The sequence below is a fragment of the Blastomyces dermatitidis genome, assembly GCF_000003525.1.
Source record: "Blastomyces dermatitidis ER-3 genomic scaffold supercont1.7, whole genome shotgun sequence".
Classification (NCBI taxonomy): domain Eukaryota; kingdom Fungi; phylum Ascomycota; class Eurotiomycetes; order Onygenales; family Ajellomycetaceae; genus Blastomyces; species Blastomyces dermatitidis.
The window spans coordinates 133,139-155,301 of NW_025544780.1; the positions used below are offsets into that span (position 1 = coordinate 133,139).

The following is a 22,163-nucleotide window of genomic DNA, read 5'->3' on the forward strand; positions in this document are numbered from 1 at the left end:
TAACCAAAATGCGGGAAGTTAAAAAAACATCCATGGGACAAAAATAAAAAATCCATCAGCACTAAGAAATAAGTCTTGGTCTCGAAAAAAGATCGAAGGATGCTTGAAGTTATTATTATTGGGACACTGACAACTTGTCATGAATTTGTTTCGTTCCGGCCCACGCTATGATGTGAATAAACCCATTCTCTGGGGATTCGTTTGCTGTCCCACCACCCCGTTTCCGCGTCCATTCGTCAGAAACAACTTAAAACAACCGCTGTTGGGAATGCGAGAGCCTGGGACCCGGGAGTGTTGGTCTCTTGCTAGAGCGGAGTTTCTTTATGATCTTGGTAGAAATAATAATCAATAATAATATGTGAATAAGCACACAACTGATCAATAATCAATAATGGGTTAAATATGGTCGTAGTCAATAATAATAATAAGAACGTATCAATCGGCCCCCAACTTCGTCGAAGCACTAAACAACTTATTTAAGTCAAGCGGTGTCTGTCGATGGATGCTCAGGCAGCCTGCGATCCATAATAAAAAAATCATGAATGGGGTTGGTTGTATGTAGCTGAGCGGGCTGGCTCTCGGGGACCTGGAGGCAAAGTTCTTTCAGCAGCCACTGACTGGTCTTTGGAATAAATAATGTTGTTCCTTTTGCTGCTCCCTTGGAGTTGGGTGCGCCCTCTCGGGGGGAGGGGGGGGGGTTGGTTTCTGGTCTTTGCGAGTGGTGCGGTGCAGCAGGCCAACCACACCTGGGATATCTGAGCTGGCCAAAGCAGCGCGCGAGACCGCTAATGCAGCTGTCGAGAATCAACGCGGGCTGTGAGTGGTGGACGCGGGCTCTTGGGGGCCTTGGTGTGTGTCGGCCATCACTTTTGCCCAGCGCTTAAGCACTGCTGAACTGTTTGTAGCGAATCCCTATCCAAGAGGCCCTGCGCAGTTGGTCTGGTCGCGATTGGTCTGTCTCTGCATGGTTTACCCATGCTCGAATTTGTCGGCTAGTTGGATTCTCGAACTAAGTCTTCAACTATTCCTTCTTGAGTCAGTAACTTATTAGTCGTTCAAGTGTGTCTTCAAGCAGGACGCGGACGAAGGACTCTCAAACCGGGGGAGAAGAAGAAGAAGAAGGAGGAAAGAAGACGACGAAGACAAAGCAAAAAAGAAGCAGAATAATCCCGACAAAGCGGCCATCCGAATCCCTCCCCTTTCAAGATACTCCGTACTTAATCACCTAAGGACTTGGACCGGACCCGTGGGCAAGCAGCGCGTTCCTTTGATTCTCTGCCCGTTGATTCGGGGTTCCTTGACGAAATAACTACTAAATAAGTTATAATAAATAAATAAATAAATGACTAGTTATCTTTTGGCCCCCTCTCTTTGTCCTGGGTCGGTCAACGACTCAACGCGCTGCTCAAGCCTCGCCCTCCCCACCACCACATCCCGCCAACAGACAGGCGGACGGACAGACGGACAGCCCATACGATACGGACGGACAGGCTAACCCTCGGACTACACGGGTGAGCTCCAGCAGACAGGGAAAAAGGACGTGCAGTGGAATAAAAGTCCTGTGCGGCCCAGCAAGTGGTCCATCGTCATACTCGGAATCTGGTTCGTGGTGAAGAAGCTATATCACAGACCGGCATCGTTGGTCTTGTTCCAACAATCTTTTTAATACTCGGCCATTCCATACGGTTTGTATAGCTAGAGTTGCTGACTCTAGTGGCTATTTAATAGTTACCAGTGAGTCTGCTCCCTTTTTAGTAATCGTCCTACGGAAAATGAAGTACGTACTGTACATAACTATGTCGAACACCTATTCTGACCTATCTTTGGCCGACTTCCTCCAGTCTCTGGCTCTCCATCCAACAATCACCAACATACCATATTATCCGCATCCTGAGAATGGTCATTGAATGATATTGTCAATCCCTATCAACAATCCGATCCCCCTCTCTAAGAGAAAAGGTGGAGATGTTGGCCGTTAGATCTCCAGCGTCCGTTTCCTCCGGCAATCAAATATCTGCTTTCTCCCCATATTCGGCTTCCCCAAGCTCTCCAACTCCATATTCAATGTGAGTTGGGACTCAAACCTAGCTGCAGTTTTTACAGTTATTCTGTTCCATGGCTCTCTGACTTAGACTTCCCGTACTCTACTCTACACAGGCAATCCGATAGACCCCCGTCGACCCAGAGATCTCCATCCCCGTCCCAAATGTCTTCCAACTCTAAAACAACCGAGTTTTCTAGATCTTCTCCCAAGGCGTTCACTCCAAATGGATTGGATCCTTCGGACAACCAAGATGGCATCACTAACGGGGATATGGAACGCTCTATCACAAGGACTGGAAGTGCACTTAGTGTATGAAGTCTCCCACTCTACGCACACAAACAAACACACACACCCACACCCACACACACACACACCCCGCACAATAACTCGAGAGCTAGCTTCAATTAACACTTTTGTAGATACGCACTTCCGGCGCCGGAGTGAGCGACTTCAAACCCAGCTCGGACGAAGACGATGCACCCCAATCCGTAATACATGTTCCGTCCGGCTTTGGTAAATTTGTAAGCTTTTCCTCCCCTTTTTCCTCCCCCTTTGTTTTTTTTCTATTATTATTTTCTATTTAGAACATCTATAAAAAAAAAATATGTCACGGGAGACTAATAATTTGTAGCTAGACAATGTTCCTTCGCCGCGCGCAGAGCCCTCCAGGTCATCGTCTGCACTATCAGACGTGACAGTTACTTCACCCCTAGCGGGTCAAAACGACAACGACAACATCAACAATAATGTGAGAAAGGTTTGGCTCCACTTTTGACAAGCCGAGATGTGAATTTGATACTAAAGGACCCGCTTCAGAAACCCACTACTCCAGTATCGCCCCCGCCAATCACCACCACACATATCGCACCCCCCGAGCACTGGTCAGATCGAACAACCCCTCGTGCTCAGACAAGACAGGAGGTTGAAGATTTCAAAAAGAGAGCTAGGAAAAGCAATCTTGAAGGTGGGTGTTTTCTCATAACCGTAGAAGTATATATTACCAGTTTAACCTGACGCTGGCTTCTCCCAGATATACCGGAGACCTTTGATGTTGAGCAAGCTGCTGAAGATACCGAAGATGAACCAGAGACTCTCCGGGATATGGGAGAGATCACAACAACTTCCGTTGGCAAATTTGAGGCTAGGGAGCACGAATTGAAGGCTTTAAGGACGGCATTATCAGAATGCTGGACTTTATGTAATACTCTAGCAAGCCTAAGTTACATTCATCGCGAGCGATTGTTTAACTTTTCGGGGAAGGGAGATATGCAGGAACAGGCCTGGAAATCGTGCTGGAAACTTTGCCAAAATCTTTACGAGAACCGCGATAACGATGACCACCACACCTACGTGCGGCCAACACTAGATCTTTGCCGGGACTTTTGTCAAGCATTGTTCGAAGTTCGCGTCCGCGATAATGAGGTCACCGACTCGGTGCTGCGTGTGAGTTTCGAGCTCAACAACCATCTGTATAATACGCATGATCGAAACCTCCCCGAGGCATTCCGACACCGGACCCTGGACTTTTATATCACGCTGTGTCATCGCCTTATGAAACAGCGGACACGACTGGCAAAGGAAACAGACACGCTACTAAAGGCCTGTTGGTCCCTTGCAGAGATGTTATTCAGCCTGCGGCAGCGCAGGCGAGAAGGCAAATCCCCCGACGAAGAACTACTCGGATCAGCGATTCAGGCTTGTTGGGAACTGTGTGATCTTTTCCGCCAGGGATGGACCCAAATTCGACCAGACCGTGGCACTCCGCGGCCCAGCCAGACGACTTTCACACAGGCATTTTACCAGGCTAAACGGTCAGAGTACAACATTATGAGTGATGAAGATACGCAAAGCCGCGGAGGAAACCCCGAAACGCCCACAACCATATTCGAAGACACCGCCACAGTCTCACCCGAAGAAGCACATGTCCCTAACATCCTCCTCCTAAACCCGAGCAACAACCAAGTAACCCCTCCCAAGTGGTCGTCCAACTCCTCCACATTATCCGGCTACTCGCAATCATCATCTGGCAAAACTGCCTCGTCCAACAACACCGTCAAATCCCCCGCCGAGGACCCGAACCTCACCTGCCTGAAACTCCTGATCATCCGCGCCGCCATGAACAGCGGCTTCCAACGCGGCACGACCCAGACCTTATCAGCGTTTGTCAAATCGCTCTCCTCGGATTCTTTCGGGACGCAATTGTGGCAACGCACGCTCCTTGACAACTATAAGAAGCTGGTGGTGTTTGACTCGGCGTTCCGCGACGTCGCGCCGTCCGCGCGGGCGGGCGCGGTGGATGTTGCGAACGCTGTGCGGTCAATGGTTCAGCATAATGGGCAGTATATTTGGCTGCAGGACCTATACCGGCTTGTGTTTGGTTTCCATACTGAAGAGGCGATGCACCGGAAGAGCGTCACGGTCCAGACGTAGATTTCTTTTTCTTCTCTGGAGAAATTAAAGCTGACTGCCCGTGTGTGTGTGTGTGTGTGTGTGCGTGTGTGTGTGAACAGTTATGCTACGCTTCGAAGAATTTTGATATCTATTTATTTTTTTCACAAGCGCGAGTCGCTAATCTGTTATTTAACATTTATTACCCATTTACTATCTTAACAAAAAGATACAACAACAACCCCCTTCTCCTACGGGTTTTCTTCTACCATTCTCTTCCTAAACCTTTTTAACCTTCCTCCTTTTCGTCGTCGCAGCTATATCTGCCTTAGCTTTCATAACCAAACCATGCTTCTTTTACTCCCCACCCAGCCCAACCGCACCTCGAAAATTGAACATCAACAATCTAGTTTGAGCTGGCGAGGCCGTAGTTCTCCCCTTTTGCATACCCCCACCAACCCCTTTCCTCTTCAATAACATGAACTACATACTCTATACATACCACAACATCCAAACCACGCCGCATCGTAATACCTTCCCCGGCTCTATATCGCGAATGATATTTTTTTTTCTTTTTTTGGATCCATCCCTTATTTCTATTTTTGTAGCAGGGCCTTTTTTATTTTTTATTTTTAGTTATTTTTTATAAATTAAACTTCTGGGGCCATCAAATATATGGATATTTATTCCTCCCGGCCCCCTTAACCCCACCCCACGTATTAATACCCCTTATGTTCCTTTTTTATTTTTGGTTAAATATCCATTAGCAGCATTTCACTAGCTATATATATATATATATATATATACGACCCTTTTGGCCGTCTTATTCTCCATTCTCACTCCCCATCTCGTCATTCTCGTTCTCATTTCCATGCATCATTCCGCCATCTATATGATACCTTTTCTCGCTCGAAACGGTTTTATTTTAAGTGTTAACCAAGAGCCTGGGATGTGATTGATATTTTTTTTTGAGAGGACATGTTAGTTGCATAGTATTTATGTAGATTTACCCGTGGGAAGAAAATAATGTTTGTGGATGATGATGATATTATTGCTGAATATCAATCTAAACTCACTGACTGCAAAGTGATTTATTTAATTGGTTATTGTGCGCTTGCATCCGAATCCAGGTTGGATACAAGCTTAATTAAATACCTGGAGGGAAAGATGTTGTTTATACTTACGTATTATTCTCCTTTGCGACGGGAGGCCGTTGGTGTAAATAAGATAGTTAAAAGGGTATTTAACTAACCAGGCCTAGAGCCGCCCAAGGAGCTAAATCGATGCCCAGCCAAATCAGAGTTGGGTTTCGTTGTTCCAACCGTTGATGCATGCATACGCAGTATATGTACTGTATGTACATGTACATTATTATTTACATGTATGTATGTACATTATTATGATGCCGGCGGTGCTATCATTGTCGACCAACTAACTCTTTGTCTGCGCACGATACCCTCGTTATTTAGCCATTGATGGATTTCCTCGCAGACGACCATCACCAGCCCGTCGGACGATAAATAATGTTGGTGTCCCCCCGCGGATACCATCGCTGGTGGAGAGCGTTGCTCGGACCCATCTTCTTCCCGCGTCGAGGCTCATCCCACGGCCATATCAGCGTCCTGTTGACCTCCTGCATCGCCTTCTTTGCCGTCGTCGATTACCTCATCTTCACCGCGTCGTCCATATCCTCCCCGCGAGAGTCTACAGACACAACCGTCGTTCCCGGGATAAGGTCCGTCTACGTGGCTAGCACGCACTGGAACAACGAGGCGATCCTCCGCAGCCATTGGAATGCCGCCGTTGTGGAACTCGCAAGGAAGTTCGGGAAGGATAACATCTACGTTTCTGTCTATGAGAGTGGGAGCTGGGATGATTCCAAAGGCGCCCTGAGGGAGCTGGATCAACAGCTGGAGGAGTTGGGCGTCGACAGGACCATCATCCTAGATCCAGCCACGCATGAGGATGAAATCAATAAACCGCCTGGAAGGGAAGGGTGGATTGATACTCCGCGGGGGAAAAGAGAGCTCAGACGCATTCCGTACCTGGCCCATATGCGGAATAGATCATTGGAGCCGTTGGAGAGGCTTGTGCAGGCCGGGAGGACGTTTGATAAGATTATCTTTTTGAACGATGTTATATTTTCGGTATGTAAGTGCTATTTATATTGGTGAAGGCAAACGGGGCCCCGACCTCCACAAAAGGTAGGGACAACGGAACTGATATTGATATACTTTAAAATCTAAAACTGCAGATGACAGATATCATAACTCTTCTCAATACCCGCTCCGGCTCATATGCCGCGGCCTGCTCGCTCGATTTCGGAAAACCAGGCCTTTTCTACGATACATTTGCCCTACGGGACTCGAAGGGGTCCCCTGCCTTCTCGCAGCGCTACCCCTACTTCAGTGCTAGACGCTCGCGCAATGCTCTTATAGCCGGCAAACCCATCCCGGTCCAAAGTTGCTGGAATGGGATAGGTGCGTTTTCCCTTGGCCCCGGAGAGATATATAAAACACTAACCCTCCCCCCCCCCCCTTCCCGCGCACAGCAATCTTCGACGCCGCGCCCTTCCAAACCAGCACCAACCCACTCCGCTTCCGCGGCATCCCCGACTCCCTCGCCAAATACCACCTCGAAGGCTCCGAATGCTGCCTCATCCACTACGACAACCCTCTCTCCGCCACCAAGGGCGTCTGGCTGAACCCCAACGTGCGCGTCGGCTATAACCTGGTCGCCTACGAGGCTGCGGCGGCGCGCGTGTGGCCGTCGACGCTCGATGCTGTGCTTGTAGGCTGGTGGAAGGGGTTTTTTGCGTCGATGCTTGATTTGCCGTGGAGGTCTAGGGCGGTTGTGGGGAGGGTTAAGAAGTGGGCGAGGGAGGGAGAGAGTTTTAATAATGAGAAAGAGAGGAAGGGGAATAGAGAGGTTGGGTTGCCGTGTCTGATCGATGAGATGCAGATCATCGTGTATAATGGATGGGCGCATGTTTGATTTGTTCCTTTTTCCCCCTCTTTTTCCCTCGTTGTGGAGGCGTGATATTCAAGGGAGCTTGTTTTGACATTTTCATTTGCATATATTTTTTTATATATGTATTATAGATTTTTCTTCGTTCTTTTTATTTCTTTCCTGCTTTTTTCTATTTCATCGCGTCTATTCTCTAAGATCCCCCCTTTTTTGCTTTGGCTTGAGAACTTGGCTTGAGAACTCGAGCCGGAAAATCAACTTTGGGATTTCATAAGAACATTCCATGTTGAGGCTGCGTGTTTTCTGGTTCCTCCTATCTCCCCGCGCTTTCTCATTTCTTTCATTCTATCATGTGGTTGAAGATGAAGAAATTTACCAACTCGCAACCCCCCTCCTCCCATCAAACCCACCCCTCAACGCCTCTGCACGCACAACCTTCCCTTTCAAAACCGTCTGCTTCACAATCCCCTCACAATCCGCCGGCCGCACCCCTAGCCAGCCAAATCATCTGCTCCGCCTCGCGCCGATATATCAACACGTTCGCGGCGAACTTGTGCCCTCCCACATGGGACACAATATAGGATACCTACGCCGCCGGGCCGGGTGTCGTCCTCGTCGCGGTAGAGGCCCAGCGGGCGCAGGTGGCGCTCTAGCTCGCGCCGGATGAGAGGGGCGGAGATGCCGCAGCGGGCGTCGCGACGGTTATGGGAGCAGAGGAGGATTAGGTGGTCGCGGGGCCAGGGGCGGGTTGTTAGTTTGTGGTGGGATGGGTGGACGGGATGAGGTATTTTGGCCGTTTGGTTTGGCTTCAGCTTCTTCAACTTCTAGCTTTGGTGATGATGATGATGATATTGTGGCGTCCTAGTCTGACTATATCTCTACGTCTGGCTCAGAGGGGTCTACGAAACGCTCCATGAGCTCTGGCAGTCGCGAGACCGTTACTCTGTCGACAAAGGTGAATGAGGGCAAGATGAGGACCGTTGTAGCGTTCTCCTGCCCCAGTCCTTGATCGCCATTGGTGATGTGGTTAATACGCTCCGGATCAATGGACAAGTTCGACGCCGAAATCATCATTTTCTGCGAAAATAAAAATAGGGCTCTTTATTAACCAGGCGTCTCTCAAGGTGAAAAACAGAATCTATAGTTATACAACACGAGAAATACTTACCCCCCTCCTCGGTTGAAACGCCCCCCTCTTAAACCCCTCCATCAAACTTCCCCTCTCACCCTCAACCCTGGGCGCCCAGTCCGCCCTGCCCGTCGCGACAAGTACATGTTTGATGAACGGCTTGACGCTCCCGTACAGCTCCCTGTTGGAATTGAGTTTGAACCGGGCTGGGAATTTGATGGTGCAGTCGGCGCAGTCCTGGTCGCAGTCGGGCCCGTCGACGGCGGGATCGACGATGGGGAAGAGGTCTGTTTTTTTCTCGATTGAACTGGTTTCTGGGGTGGAGAGCGATGTGGAGGTGAAGGGGTTTTGGTATACGAAGGAGAAGAGGGAGCGGAGCATTGTATTTTTCTCTCTCGCCTTTGGTACTCTTTTCACTTCTTTATTTTTACGAATTTTTATATGTTTTTTTTTTTTTTTTTTTTTTTTTTTTTTTTTTTTTTTTTTTTTTTTTTTTTGTATTCTCCTTTTCGTATGTATTATTGATTTCCGGCGCAAAAGCAGATTATAGAAATGGGTAAAAGCACAAGTATCTTTTGGTTCCCTTTTTTCTCAGCAGACAGAGAACCCGTCGATAAAAGAAATGCTTCTGCCTTGAGGCTGTAGTTGGTAGTTGCATACACATATATTATTGTTTCTTATATGCGCCGTCACCTTGCCGTATACTCCGATATCTCGGTCAAAACCTCCAGCAAGCTCTTTATCTCCGACCCCGAGCTCGACGGAACGTTTGAAACCAGAGACATGAGACATGCAAATAACTCTCTCCGCAGCTCCACAAGTCCAAGCCCAGACACAACCCTCTAGTCTCTCTAGCGCTGCCATCTAGCGCCAACAGTTAGCGTATATCCGCCTTAGCCCCCGACTCAACCTCGGCTTTTTCGGCTTCGGGCCCAAAAAGGCAATCCTGAGTTGTTGTTTGTGCCCCCTTTAAGTATCTTAAACAGCTTGCGCCGACCAACCATGTCTTACTCCGAGATTCTGCTCACCGCTGGATGGATGTGCTTTGCCCGAGAAACGACACATGGCTAAAAATAACAAAATAATTAAACATAAATCAATAAAAAACAAAATAAAAAAAAACAAGGAACACAAGCTCGGCTGTCTGCCATGGCGCCCCCGAGCCGCAGTCCCGAACCGCGCTCAGAAGCGACAAACGCGACACCCGCCACGCATGCGCTCCATCAACCTGCTTCAGACAGCGGCGGCGTTGGCAGTGGTGGTGCATCCTCGTCGCAGGATACCAGGTCTGCGGAATCCACCCATCGCAAGCGGCGGAGAAGAACTATTGCCTGTGCTCCTTGCAGGAATAGAAAGGTCAAGTGTGACTTTGGTTATCCGACATGTAACCGATGCTTGAAGGGGCCCGGCCCCGATGCCTGCATGTATGAATCTCCTGCCCATGCCTTGCACCATCAGTATCAGCATCAGCAACAGCAACATCGAAATCAGCAATTGCCTCATCCATCAGCATCAGCATCGGCATCGGCATCGGCATCGGCATTAGCGTCAGCGTCAACATTAGCAGCAGGCTCATCGGCCTTCTGGCCCCCACATCCACCAGAAGCAAATAGGTCCAATGCCCACCCACAGCCCTTCATAGCTGCACTATCAGAAACCCAGCATCTCGACGAGGCTCGGCTTCGGGGACTGCAACAATTGCTACATAGCTTAACTCAGCAGTCGAAACTGGCTAGCAATGCAGCACCGTCGCCCTTTTCTTCAGCCAATGCAGACTCGCACGCGTACAGGTCCCAGCTGGGTTCGACCCCCGCGGAACCCACTGAATCTTCTGCGCGCGACGATGCGTCAGTCCAGGCGGAGCCGTGGAGCCGCGAGATTCCCAATCGGCACCGGTTTGATGGGAATGAGGGCCGGACGCGGTTTTGGGGATGTAGCAATGGGTCGAAGTTATCATTTGAGGTGAGTTCTTTCTTGATATTTCTGTTTTTATATACAGAATTTCTGCAATGGGTTCGGTATTTTTTATTGTTAAAATGAACCTTTCGGAGTCCTCGTGTTTAAGTAGCAATGCCTAACGGTATGGGGAAAATAACTAAATATAGCTCGAGGGCCTGAGCAGCTTTATGAAAGAGTTGAAGGCTACAGCCTCTCTTCGCACGCTACACCACGAAATCCGAAAGATTGGGTATAATAAGCACCAGAAGCCCTTATCTGGAGACCTAGCGACAGACAGTCGCTTCCTGAGGAGCCTTCTTCCCACCCGACCAGTGGTCGAGAATTTGATGAACAGCTACTTCTCCTACGTGGGGAAAATGCATCGCATTCTCCATATGCCGTCCTTTCGCGCACAGCTCAATGAGCTCTGGGCGGAAACGAGTGATATCCCTTGCCATTTCATTGTCCAACTCTTCTTGGTCATGGCGTCTGTGTGGAGCGTAAACACGCCGAGTCCACTTACCGCAGCCGGCACGAAGATTTTATCCCATACCGTCGCGACGGACTGGATACGCTGGTCCGAGGCATGGCTTTTCCACGCAAACATCAAACGACCAAACCTGGTTGTTTTACAGGTGCGGTGTTTGCTCATGATGGCCAAGGAGGCCAACTACACTCAGAAGAACCAAGCCTGGAGCTCTGCGGGGACGCTGGTAAAGCTGGCCATGTCTGCAGGATGCCACCGCGAGCCACCGCCAGAAACCAAGATTTCGGTATTCAATGGGGAAATGCGCCGAAGGATATGGGCGACGATTCTCGAATTGGACTTGCAGGCGTCGTTGGACCGTGGCATGCCTCCGACACTGCAACAATCGGATTACGATTGCGCCCCGCCTCTAAACATCAACGACGAAGATATTTGCGAGAGCACGACAGTTAACCCCGAAGAAAAGCCCATCAGGGACATGACAGACACTTCGTTTCAGGTCGCTCTGATGCAGTCCATGGGCCTGAGGCTGCGGGTATGCGCCCTTGTCAATGCGCCGCGTATTTCTCTATCATTAAACGAACTCGCACTGCTAGAAGAGGAGATCAAGCGGAACCTTTCTGATATTCCGGATTGGCAGTATACTGCTAACCCTGACCCCCATGAACCCCCCAGCGCTTTTTTAACCCAGAAACAACAAAAACTTCTATGGCGAACGCTGCTTGAGTCGAATTTAAGACGCTGTCAGCTTTCGCTTTACACCTACAGCGTCCTCGGGGGTTTTCAGGGCTCCATAAATACCCATACGACGCAAGCGCGTCTTGAAGTCGCCATGGTGATTCTCTGCCAACAGCAATTACTCATTGATAGTATCGGGAAACTCGCGTGGTGTGCGTTAGCAGATGTCACTTTTCATGCTGCATTTACTATCTGTCATCATCTGCACGCATCCGATTGTGGTTTCAGTGAGTCCTTTTCGCTTTTTCCTCTCTTACAGAATATGTTCTTATCGCTAGTGGGATGAACATGTCATTCAGCTAACAACGATTTATTTTGTTTGATTCTCCGCAGCATCGTCTATAGTCCGGCAGATCATCCCCAGCATTACAGATATCCTAATATCCCTCGTCCAGAAAACGCTATCATGGCTTGAGGAGAAGTTCCTTGTTCTAGAAAAGGGGATGCGCGAGTATTACTTCCTCTGCGTGTCGATTACGCTCGTCAAGACCAAGCTGTGGCCCGAATCAGCATCGACGTTCAAGCAGCAGGCTGCTGACCGGCTGCGCATATTGAGTTATAATTTATTTTCGAAGTATATTGGAGATGCTGCTAGTACAAATGAGGAATCTCAGGTACGTTTGTTACGAGCTCTTTTCTTGTGTCCTTTTTCTTTCCTTTCTTTCTTTCCTTCTTCCTTTTCTTTCACTTTATGATACAGGGAATTTCGTCGCTAACCCATTGTCCCTAGAAGGTTGGCCCTTCTCAGCAATCAAATCTCGTAGCTCCTGCTGAGGCACCCCAGAGTATATCCTCCGTTTCGTTTGAGCAGCTGTTTTCAGCTACCTCTGTGCTGGCTGATGAGGTTATTGGTTTCGACGTATGTTCTCCTCTCATTTTCCCTTTTTTCCTATTTTTGAGTATTTTTTACATCTCTCTAATTCCCTCCCTCTCCCCCCGCTTCCACCTTTCTTTATCAAACTATACCTTTTAATTTTCAACGGCTAGAAGTATGAACAAGTTCTTTGGAGTATCTAACTTTTTATTATTCTTTTGATTTTTACAACAGGGATTCGAAGATTGGGATTGCTTTAATTATTTCGGAGGCTCATTTTCGAACTCCGGGATGATGTGATGAAAGCCCTAATACACTGATGATAGTGATCCTGAGGTGGACATCCTTTACCGAGCCGCGAGCGTGATAATTCGTCTACTCGGAGGTGGCCACCATATTGAGATTCCTCTTCTATCAACATAGCGTACAATTTAGTGTTTTGTGATGGGATATAGACTTCTTTGGCTGCATATGGATATCAATTACGCTATCTTCTTAGAACGTCACCAAAGAGGGAAAGGAAAAGAGAAGCAAAAAGAGAGAAGAAAGGCACACAACTGAAATCCTCTCGCCCGAAGATATATTTCCTTTCTTGAAATATTGAGACATGATCGCCAGGATGCTCCCCAACACATTGGCTTAACTTTCGCCTTGCAAGTCCCAACCACCGTCTACATTATACACGGCTCCTGTTACAAATGAGGCTGCATCACTGAGCAGGAATAATACCACGTTCGCGACTTCATCTGCCGTCCCAACGCGGGATATCGCACCGGGTATATGATTAAGACCTCCTTGTATAGCACTGCCTTCGTCAAGCAAGGGTGTTTGAATCGAGCCCCTATTTATCTGATCAGTACCACTCTCCTTTTTTTAGACATTACACTCCTCTGGTAACCATCACTTGTGCTACTGTCCAGGGTATATGACATTGAGACAAAGAATAATTAATGAATCAAGAGGGATATAACTCACGGCGCAATGCAATTGACTCTAATACCCGGCGCAGCCTCCTTAGCCACCGATTTCGTCAGTCCCACAATACCATGCTTGGTGGCCGCATACGTCGCCGATTTTCCAAACCCCATCACACCCTGGATACTCGCGGCATTAACAATGCTCCCAATCCCCTCCCCACCAGCACCAGAATCAGCATCAGCACCCCTCCCCTTGTTCGCCATCATGGCCCTCAATTGAGCTCGAACACAATACATCATCCCCGTCAAATTCACCCGCAAAAGCAAATCCCACTCCTCATCATCCTGATCCACCAACTTACGGACCCCATGATTCTTCCCAATGACGGCCGCCATATTTGCCGCTCCATCTAGGCGGCCGAACTTGTCCACCGTCGCCGCGATCCAGGCGTTGACTTGCGTGGAGGAGGAGACGTCCACTTTTGTAATGAGGATGTGGTCGGGCGAGGAGCCGAGGGCTGCGAAGGCTTCGTCAAGGGCAGGCTGGGAGATGTCGGCGAGGGAAAGGAGGGCGCCGTTTTTGCGGAGTTGTTTGGCGACGGCGAGGCCGATGCCTGATACCCCGGTTATGGCGTAGACTTTGGAGGTGAAAGAGTCCATGGTTCTTTTTTTCCCTCAGGCTTTTCTCTTGGAGTAGGACAAGGGGGATTCGATTATGTGGTCTTCGTGGTAGAGATTGTAGATAACTCTTTTTGGATTTTGCGGTTTGGTTTTCGCCTTGGTGATATGTATATGGCTCTTTGCTCTTATATTGGGTTTTGGGGGACACAACGAGAAGGCGTTTCTGGATGGGGTTCAGGAGGATTTTTTGCACACAGAATCTAACTAGCTATTCGCCGTTGTTCTTGAGGAAGAGGAGGAGGAACTGAAGATTTATATACTCAAATTCCACGCGACTGGAATCACCAATCAAAAAGCAAAAAACACAGGCAAGATATCTCTCGATAGAGTTTCTTGAGTCTGGACTCTTCCTCGATGTCCAAGCTCAACTCTTTTTACTATACAAGTCGATCCGTTGCGACAGAGGGAGGAAAGCGGTTGACTCGATGAATTGAATTGCATATGTGAAATGGAGGAGTCCGAATAATTGCAAACTACGTTTGTCAGAAGTTGACTGGCGCACCCGGATGGACGCAGGTGGAGAAACACATGTTACGGTGACTATTCCCTACGTCGGATTGTATGTATGTCCATACGAGATACGGAATACGGCAGCGGGCAGGGAAGAGCGAGGTGGGGTAGTTGTTAGTCGGTAGCCCTGGGCGAGGAGGGGGACAATCTGGAGATAGTTCTGAGCCATTCTGCACGGTGTATGTAGATCTTGCATATTACACATTTCTATTTTGTCACTGGCAGCCATGTGAGTCAAAAGGTTCTTGCTCATGTGTTATTAAGATAGGCAACTAACAATGCAGGAAACCAGGCCTCTTAAGAGGAGGGGGTACATGCACATTAGATACATTTGAGTACCTCGAAACCCTTGCAACAAGTAAAGCCGCGCCCTACATTAGGAGCAAAGCCCCCGAATACTCCCTGCAGAAACATGTATACGCAAAGAAGGACGTATGGCGGTATCGGAACAAACTTATTTCAGCAATTTCATTCGAGTCTAGTTGCAAGCTTGAGGCGAATCGAACCTTATGGATACGCGACTAGGGGTAAATAGACCGTCGAATGATGTCAGATCGACTATACTTACTACCCACAACACATGATGAATTAATGGCCATATTGAAGTGCTCCAAGCAGCTGTACATCTGTGCATACATAGCTATATTTAGGTCAGTGATTTGGGTGATGAACTAGCTCAGAAAGATAAAACCCTTGCCCCAAAGCCTAAAGAACCCCCCTTTGTGTACATGACTTCATAAGATGAACTGACAACACATATAGAATGAAGAGCCACCATCTAGATGCATAATGGCAAGCTGAAAAGACTCTACTACAGTTATCACTTCCTTGTCGCATCATGGTATGTAGGAGGAACCGTTGCCTGCTCATTTATGGCTGGCGGATACACCTGTCCCTGCAGCGGCACTGATGCATCGTTACCGCCATAAAACGGAACAGCAGCAGCAGCAGCAGTAAGCATTGTACGCATTTTAACCCTCTTGCTCCAGCAGCCCGCCGCAACGATTCCCAAAACCACACGAGCGACCACGCCAACGGCGATCCCGGCCTTTGCACCCTTGGATAAAGGCTTGCGGGCATGAGGTAGCTTCAGAGACTCGGTGGGGATGGGCACGACGGAGCTGTCGGTCATTTGGAAGCGGATTTGGATTGGTGTGGCATAGACGATGCGCGCGGTTCGGGTGGTGATGGCCTCGTTGGGTGGAAAGGGGAGGGAAACGGGGGTGTTCAGGTATCTTTTGCAGAGCCTGTCGGCGTCATCTGCACATTCGAAGGAGCTGGTTTTGGTTTGTTTTATACTGTAGTTAGCGTGATGAACGGGTTGTGGTTCATGTGCTCTGAGAAGGGGAGGAATAGGCAAAAGGGGCCCCCTGGAGGACACGCGAGAAAAGCGGGCCAGGAATTTTTCTCTTTTTAAGAAAAGAAAGGCATCAATTTACGACGGGCAGCAGTTGATTGTTGTTTCCACCCTCTGTGCCGACGAGGACAAAGTGCAAGTCATATATTTATCCCCATGGACAAATCCCTGGCCTGAAATATCTTCCTCTCGCCCAATCTGGCGGGCAGCAGTCATCGCCGCCTCCGGGACCCTCGCAGCCTTGTTGAAGGCCGGGCCATCCGCCAATGTCGGTAGTGCGCACTTCGGTAGCGCAGCTCGACGGCGGCGTGAAGGTGGTTGTGAGCGGACCTCTGGGTGTTCGGTATGTATCTAGTCGAGGCTCGCAGTTAGCGGCGCATAGGGATGCGGCGGGAAGAAGGTAGGATATAATTAAGGTCTGAAGGAACATTATCTATTTACGTGTGAACTTGTAGTTAAAATAGTTTGCTATAGTGAACTTGAGCCGCACGATAGGGGAAGGGGGGTTCGGCAAGGGATATAAAAATTTGGCATTTATACGCAACAGACTCAGATTATTTATTTGCAGCACACATCATCTGCGAAAGGGTTCGCGATTTGAACAAGATACTTAAGCCACGGCCACCCAGACACATTTATCCACCTCTTTTTCCTCAAGTGCGGCTGAGGTTTCTTTGATCTACATCTCGAGAGTGCTAAGTATCCAAAGCTTGAACTCCACAACGGGTAAAGCAAGGAACTCTAGGAGAACCAACCGACTCTTGCATCGTCCTGGTCCCAAACACGAGAAATTCTGGGGCAGCTTTGCAGATCCAATTTAGGACAGCTGGATACTTAATAAGTGCATAGGGGGAAGACCGTTGTTGGGACTTGGCAGAACCAGAAGCAAATAATAAGGCTGGGAACATTCCATCTTCTAACCCATCATTAAAAACTTCCACCTGTCATTTCCGCACAAGGCGGCGGAGATATATGTATATATATATAGTAGCATCGTGAAGAAATACAAAAACGAATCAATGGCCACGACTCCAACACCCAAGTAAACAAAACACCTAATATCCCCGAGAGAAAAAAGGAAAAAGGCACGTCGTCACTCCCTTGCCCCCTGGAAAGGACAAGACAAGATAGAAAATCTACTTCGACCAGGTAATCTAATTCCAAAGGCTCCATCATAAAAGAAGAAAAACCCAGCTCCCCTATCCAGGCATATCCTGCCCTGCACCTTCTCATGTCATATATAAACGCAATCATGTCCAGCCAATGCAACCGCAAAACAGCAAACTACAAACAATATATCTGGCATAGAGGCAAAAATCTCATAGACACAAAAAAGCCCATCCGAAAAAAAATGTACACCAACCATCCCACACTTCTCACACTCTCTCTTAACTCGCCATAGCGATGTAATCTTTATTCTCCACGGTAACGCTCTTAGTCATGTGGTTAACCTTATAGACGCCGACGAGTCGAGAGGCAAGCTCGAACTAAATTAAGGGGTTTTGCGTATTAGAAGATATATCCCGAATAAGTGTACCTGGAGCTCCAAGGGAATGGGGGTAACACTTACCATGTTATTTCGCAAAGAGATAACGATGAACTGGGCATTCTTCGTTCGCTCTTTGATATATGAGGCAACAATGGAGACCTGCAGAACAAAGAAGCAGAACAACATAAATCAGTAAACTGGCCAAATTGCCCATCCGCCCCTTCTCCTGGTTTGTACTCACATTCCTAAAATCCAACGCCGCATCAATCTCATCCATAACGTATAATGGCGTCGGCCGGTAATGATGCAACGCAAACACAAGCGCAAGACTCGATAATGTTTTCTCACCCCCGGACAAATTACCAATGTTCTTCCAACTCTTCTTAGGAGGCATGACCGAGAATAGAATACCCTCCGAGAAAGGATCAAGGGAATCCACAAGCTCCAGCTCAGCGTTTCCACCCATCGTAATCATTTGGTACATCTCCTTCAGCCGGAGCGAGATAGTGCTGAACCCTTCCATAAAACCTGTTAGGCGGAGGGAGCGGAGAGTGTCGAGGCGTGACTTCGCACTGTCTCGGTTTGCGAGTGCGGTGGCTAGGTCGGCGGAGCGTGACTCATGCTCAGCGACACGGCGGCGGTATTCACCTAGGACAGAGAGGTCAACGGAGGCGTTTTGTGTCTTTTCCTCCAGCGCAGCGATGGCGGCTTTGAGTGACTCTTTGCTCATATCGGCGAGCTCATCCTTGGTGTATGTTGGGAGGCTCTGAGCTTCCTGTTCTTCGCCCAGGTCACTGATATTCTGAAGAGATAGCTTGGCTAGTTTCTCTAGCCAGTATCGACCCCGTTTTTGATTTTCGGCGAGAACCTTTTGATTCTCTTCGAGTTTATTCTTCATTTCGATTTCAGATGCACGAGTTTCGTTCAACTCAGCTACCTTCTCGTCCAACTCCGCCTTCAATGAGGCGAGTTCCTCTTGTTTGGTTTTCAAAGCCTAGAAAAAACGTTAGCAAAATTTTTGTTGTCTCATCCCAGAAGCACCCCACTGACCTCCTGAGCCTCCTCCGTCTTTTGTCTGGTCCCATAAACATCATTGTCCTGACTCGCAATGTCCTTGGCCAATTTCTCAAGGTCTCCCTTCACCTGCTCAAGTTCACCCGCCGCATCGGCACGGGACTTTTCATGCTTGATGCGCAGCTTGTCGTTCTTAGACTTGGAAACTTCAGCATTGGACACTTCCTCAGTGAGAAGATCAATCTGTTCCTTAAGACCATCGACCTTGGCCTTTTGACCCCGGAGTCTGACACCTCCAATCTCCATGATCTTGTTCTGGAGGACTTGGATCTCCTCCTCAACTCCTGCAGTTTCGGCATGAAGCGTCTCAATTTCTTTCTGCAAGGACGATATGTGTTTCTGAAGCTCGGCAGATCTGGTATCATCACTCTTCGAAGGTTTAAGTTCCACCGACAGTTCCTGAACGCGCCGCTGGGCATCTGCCAAATTCCGGTTGGAACTCTCGATTTCAAGCTGAATTCTTTGAATCATAGTCTCCAGTTTCGGAATCTCATCCCTCCTCGCTTTTATCGACGTTTCAATTTGCCGCTGCTTGTCCTGGAAAGCTTGAAACTTCCTCTCAATCTCATCACGATCAGCTTCTAGCTTCATGACCTGCTCCTTTGAAACTTCCGCAACGGGTTTTGAAGACATCCCACCCCTGGCAACACGGGTGCCACCACCACTCATAGTGCCCGACACATCAATGAGTTGTCCGTCCAATGTAACAACACGCCATCTTCTCGCACCGTAAGCGATTTTGTTAGCATGTTCAAGGTCTTTGGCGACAAGCGTATTTTGTAAAACACTATAAAATGCTGGTCGAAACTTAGGGTCTATTGGCTTGACAAGATCGAATAATCGTGGCACACTGTCGGGTGTAAAGACGGAGGACATGTCTCGCTGGGGCAGTCGGTCGAGAAGTATAAAGTTGGCTCTTCCTAGGTTGTTCTTGCGTAGATAGTCGATACATTGCTGGCCCACTTCAACGGAATCTACCACTAGGTTCTCAAGGGCTGGACAGGCTGTTGAAATGGCGACATCATACTTTTCATCAATTGTCCCCAAATTACCCAGTCTTCCATGAAACCCTTCAATACGTCCGGATTCTTTTAACCGCATCAAGCCTGCAAGAACGTTGCCCTGATTTTGCGTACTGGCAAGGCTCGCTCGAGCTTCGTCCGCCTTTTGGCGCGCGCTGGATATCCTTGACCGAATCTCCGGCTCCTTTTGTCCAAACTTTCTTAGCTCAGTTTCAAGAAGCGTAGTTTCATTTTCAAGTTCCACTTTCTCCGCTCGGCGGTTTTCCATGTCCGTCGTCTTATTGGAAATTGTAGCTTGGATGGACTGGATCTTCGCGTTTGCTTCTTCAAGAGCAACGGCACCTGCATTACTTTTCTCGCGAAGAATATCAAGCTCGCTCTGCGCGACGGCAACAGCTGATTGCTTTTTGTTGATCTTTTCATTCCAAGGTTCAAGTGACTTCTGCTTAACGGCGATTTGGTCCGAAAGGCCCTGTGTTTTACCCTTGAGTCCTTCTCGGATAGCCGCAAGCTCTTTCTCCTCGTGCCTCATCTCCTTCTCCAACCCTGCGATTTCAGCTGTTTTCCTTTCAATATCGTCCGCGTGTTTCTCAACCAGACTTGCGCACTCAGAGGCAGCCAGACGGCTTGCTTGCATAGCCTTTTCAAGCTTCTTCTGCTTCCCTAACAAAAACTTCCGCTTTTCTTCGAACTTGACAGACTCCTTATCATACTTAGCCATCTCTTTAACCATCGCCTGCGTGGCTTTCTCCATTGCCTCATACTCCTTCGCGCCGCGTCTGTAGGATCGCTGCAGTTGTTTGATGGCATCTTCGCTGCCCTGATGGTTCTCCAACTCCATATTCAGCAGTTCTTGCATCTGAAGTATCGCCTCTTCGGTCACCCGTGTATTGTCATCGCATTCGTTGATGTAGATTTGATAGAGGGCCGACTGTTTCTCAGCCAGTTCATTTTCGTCCTTGATGTAGGCAATCGCTTTGTTCTTCTTATCCTCAAGGCTGTGCTTTTCCTTTTCCACGTGCTGAACGCGGTTGTTTTTCTCAAGACAGACTTCATTCAAAGTTTCTACTTCAGCAGCTGCCTCTTCGATAGGGGCTTTATACTTGGACGTTCCAATAATATCCTCCAAGTACTCCAGCAGGCCGTCATCATGTTCGTTAGCGGCCTTCGGTTTCATTTGAGCAATGGACTCAACCTCTCCCTGCAGGATCAGAAACCGTTTATGGTCAAGATCAATCCCCCGGCCTTTCAAAAATCCCGTAACAGTTGTGAAGTTAGTCTCCTTCTTGTTCATGTAGTATTTGCTAGAATTGTTTTTGAACGCTCTCCGCGACACGATAAGCTGCGACTCCGGCACAACTTCGTGTCCTCCTTCGGGCAGATCCAAAATTTCTTGGAAGTGCACCTCAACCTCACAAAATTGTAGATCGGGAAAGTTCGCAGAATTATGTATAAGCGCAGAGATCTTCCCCTGTCGCATTTTGCTCGCTCTGAAACCAAACACGAAGAGAAGCGAGTCGATAACGTTAGACTTCCCAGATCCATTCGGCCCCACAACCGAGGAGAACGAAACGTGAAACGGGCCCACGACCTGGCGCCCCGCATAGCTTTTAAAATTTGTCATAACAAGGTGTGTGATGACCATTCGTGGTTTGGGAGCTGACGGCTCCTCAACCGTAGGCATAGCAAGCGATCGAGACTTTAGAACTATATCCATTGGCTTCTCCAGGTTCGTGGACATTGGATTTATCATTTCAATCGTAGATATCTCCTTCTCTGGTTGGGCTCTTGGCGTAGCCTCGTTGACAGTATTTTCGGTGATGTCCGCCAGCGGTGCGCTGCTCTGGCAGCGGGAAGGTGGGTGTAGCTCGGGTTGAGGCTGAGGCTGAGGCTGAGGTTGAGGTTGGCGCTGTGGCTGGGGCTCTGGAGAAGCTGAAGGCTCAGGAGTTGGAAGGGATGACAGTGCGGATGCGGAAGAGGACATACGACTTTCGCGCCTTCGACGCTGCTGCGAGGGCTCTCTACGTTTTCTAGGTGCCGACGGCCTTTTGGATGGCGTCTCTGGGTTTTCTGCTAGCAGAGTGGACTCATCCACCGTGTCCAAAATTTGTGACTGCTCCATATCATCTCCCGTTCTTGGCCGCCGTGTTCGTTTGCTCTTGTCCTGAACAGCTGTTTGCGGGGTTTCGGAGGAAAGGCTGGCAGTGGTTCGCCTTCTCGAGGGCCTCTTCGCGACTGGGCGCTTTGGAACCGGGGTGTATTCCTCCTCATCTTCCTGTTCTTGCTCGTCATGGCTTGATAGGGTGGGGGTAGCACGGCCTGTGGAGGCGACATCGTCTTCAGAGGTCTCGTCGACAACAAAACTCTTGCGGGCAGCAGCAGCGCGCCGCGAGGGCCTAGAACCGGATATGGATGTCATTTTAGCATGTGGTGGATGTGATAAATGCGCCCTGATAATGCCGTGGTTAATGTGTAAATGTAATTGTTGTCTGCGTCGGCGTCGGTGTCGTTGTCGTTGTCGTTCGGATGAATGTTGGTGTTGAATGTTGATGTCGATGCGGCTCCTGTCGTGTTGATGTTTACATTTAACCTAGTTAGGAAATAATCT

General features: G+C 48.7%; 7 protein-coding genes across 11 annotated transcripts; 3 read left to right on the forward strand and 4 right to left on the reverse strand.

The window, feature by feature from the left end:
* The first annotated feature begins 624 nt into the window (after positions 1-624).
* BDCG_06522 lies at positions 625-5,504 on the forward strand. Of its 2 annotated transcripts, none has more exons than XM_045422261.1 (7): positions 625-1,734; positions 1,842-2,066; positions 2,158-2,353; positions 2,464-2,565; positions 2,676-2,801; positions 2,861-3,008; positions 3,075-5,504. In XM_045422261.1, the coding sequence occupies exons 2-7, from the start codon at positions 1,966-1,968 to the stop codon at positions 4,472-4,474; spliced, it is 2,073 nt and encodes a 690-aa protein (XP_045281728.1). In that variant the 5' UTR covers positions 625-1,734; positions 1,842-1,965; the 3' UTR covers positions 4,475-5,504. The 2 variants fall into 2 exon arrangements, with proteins under 2 accessions (XP_045281728.1, XP_045281729.1); XM_045422262.1 differs by having other exon boundaries at positions 890-1,734; positions 2,676-2,792; positions 3,075-5,044.
* A 153-nt stretch (positions 5,505-5,657) lies between these two features.
* Positions 5,658-8,976, forward strand: BDCG_06523. Of its 2 annotated transcripts, XM_045422264.1 has the most exons (4): positions 5,700-5,813; positions 5,902-6,579; positions 6,687-6,912; positions 6,984-8,967. In XM_045422264.1, the coding sequence occupies exons 2-4, from the start codon at positions 5,956-5,958 to the stop codon at positions 7,424-7,426; spliced, it is 1,293 nt and encodes a 430-aa protein (XP_045277945.1). In that variant the 5' UTR covers positions 5,700-5,813; positions 5,902-5,955; the 3' UTR covers positions 7,427-8,967. The 2 variants fall into 2 exon arrangements, with proteins under 2 accessions (XP_045281730.1, XP_045277945.1); XM_045422263.1 differs by having other exon boundaries at positions 5,658-6,579; positions 6,984-8,976.
* Positions 7,891-8,909, reverse strand: BDCG_06524 (sucrase/ferredoxin domain-containing protein; the record flags this gene model as incomplete). Its single annotated transcript, XM_045422265.1, has 3 exons — positions 7,891-8,223; positions 8,282-8,476; positions 8,568-8,909. 3 exons carry the CDS (start codon positions 8,907-8,909, stop codon positions 7,891-7,893), a joined length of 870 nt encoding a protein of 289 aa, XP_045277946.1.
* Positions 8,977-9,403: 427 nt separating the features above from the next.
* BDCG_06525 lies at positions 9,404-16,993 on the forward strand. Of its 2 annotated transcripts, none has more exons than XM_045422266.1 (7): positions 9,404-10,490; positions 10,634-11,918; positions 12,025-12,305; positions 12,422-12,550; positions 12,740-14,842; positions 14,906-15,263; positions 15,376-16,993. In XM_045422266.1, exons 1-5 carry the CDS (start codon positions 9,678-9,680, stop codon positions 12,803-12,805), a joined length of 2,574 nt encoding a protein of 857 aa, XP_045281731.1. In that variant the 5' UTR covers positions 9,404-9,677; the 3' UTR covers positions 12,806-14,842; positions 14,906-15,263; positions 15,376-16,993. The 2 variants fall into 2 exon arrangements, with proteins under 2 accessions (XP_045281731.1, XP_045281732.1); XM_045422267.1 differs by having other exon boundaries at positions 9,456-10,490; positions 12,740-15,263; positions 15,376-15,454; positions 15,603-16,984.
* BDCG_06526 (oxidoreductase) lies at positions 12,709-14,783 on the reverse strand. Its single transcript, XM_045422268.1, has 2 exons — positions 13,481-14,783; positions 12,709-13,346 (listed from the first exon to the last, which is right to left on the reverse strand). Exons 1-2 carry the CDS (start codon positions 14,080-14,082, stop codon positions 13,145-13,147), a joined length of 804 nt encoding a protein of 267 aa, XP_045277947.1. The 5' UTR covers positions 14,083-14,783; the 3' UTR covers positions 12,709-13,144.
* BDCG_06527 (uncharacterized protein) lies at positions 15,191-16,539 on the reverse strand. Its single transcript, XM_045422269.1, has 2 exons — positions 16,053-16,539; positions 15,191-15,890 (listed from the first exon to the last, which is right to left on the reverse strand). The coding sequence occupies exons 1-2, from the start codon at positions 16,184-16,186 to the stop codon at positions 15,434-15,436; spliced, it is 591 nt and encodes a 196-aa protein (XP_045277948.1). The 5' UTR covers positions 16,187-16,539; the 3' UTR covers positions 15,191-15,433.
* BDCG_06528 lies at positions 16,667-22,117 on the reverse strand. 2 transcript variants are annotated; one of them, XM_045422271.1, is made up of 5 exons: positions 21,542-22,099; positions 18,510-21,478; positions 17,701-18,453; positions 17,541-17,618; positions 16,667-17,457 (listed from the first exon to the last, which is right to left on the reverse strand). In XM_045422271.1, the coding sequence occupies exons 1-5, from the start codon at positions 21,972-21,974 to the stop codon at positions 17,359-17,361; spliced, it is 4,332 nt and encodes a 1,443-aa protein (XP_045281733.1). In that variant the 5' UTR covers positions 21,975-22,099; the 3' UTR covers positions 16,667-17,358. The 2 variants fall into 2 exon arrangements, with proteins under 2 accessions (XP_045281733.1, XP_045281734.1); XM_045422270.1 differs by having other exon boundaries at positions 18,510-22,117.
* Between the last annotated feature and the right edge of the window lie 46 nt (positions 22,118-22,163).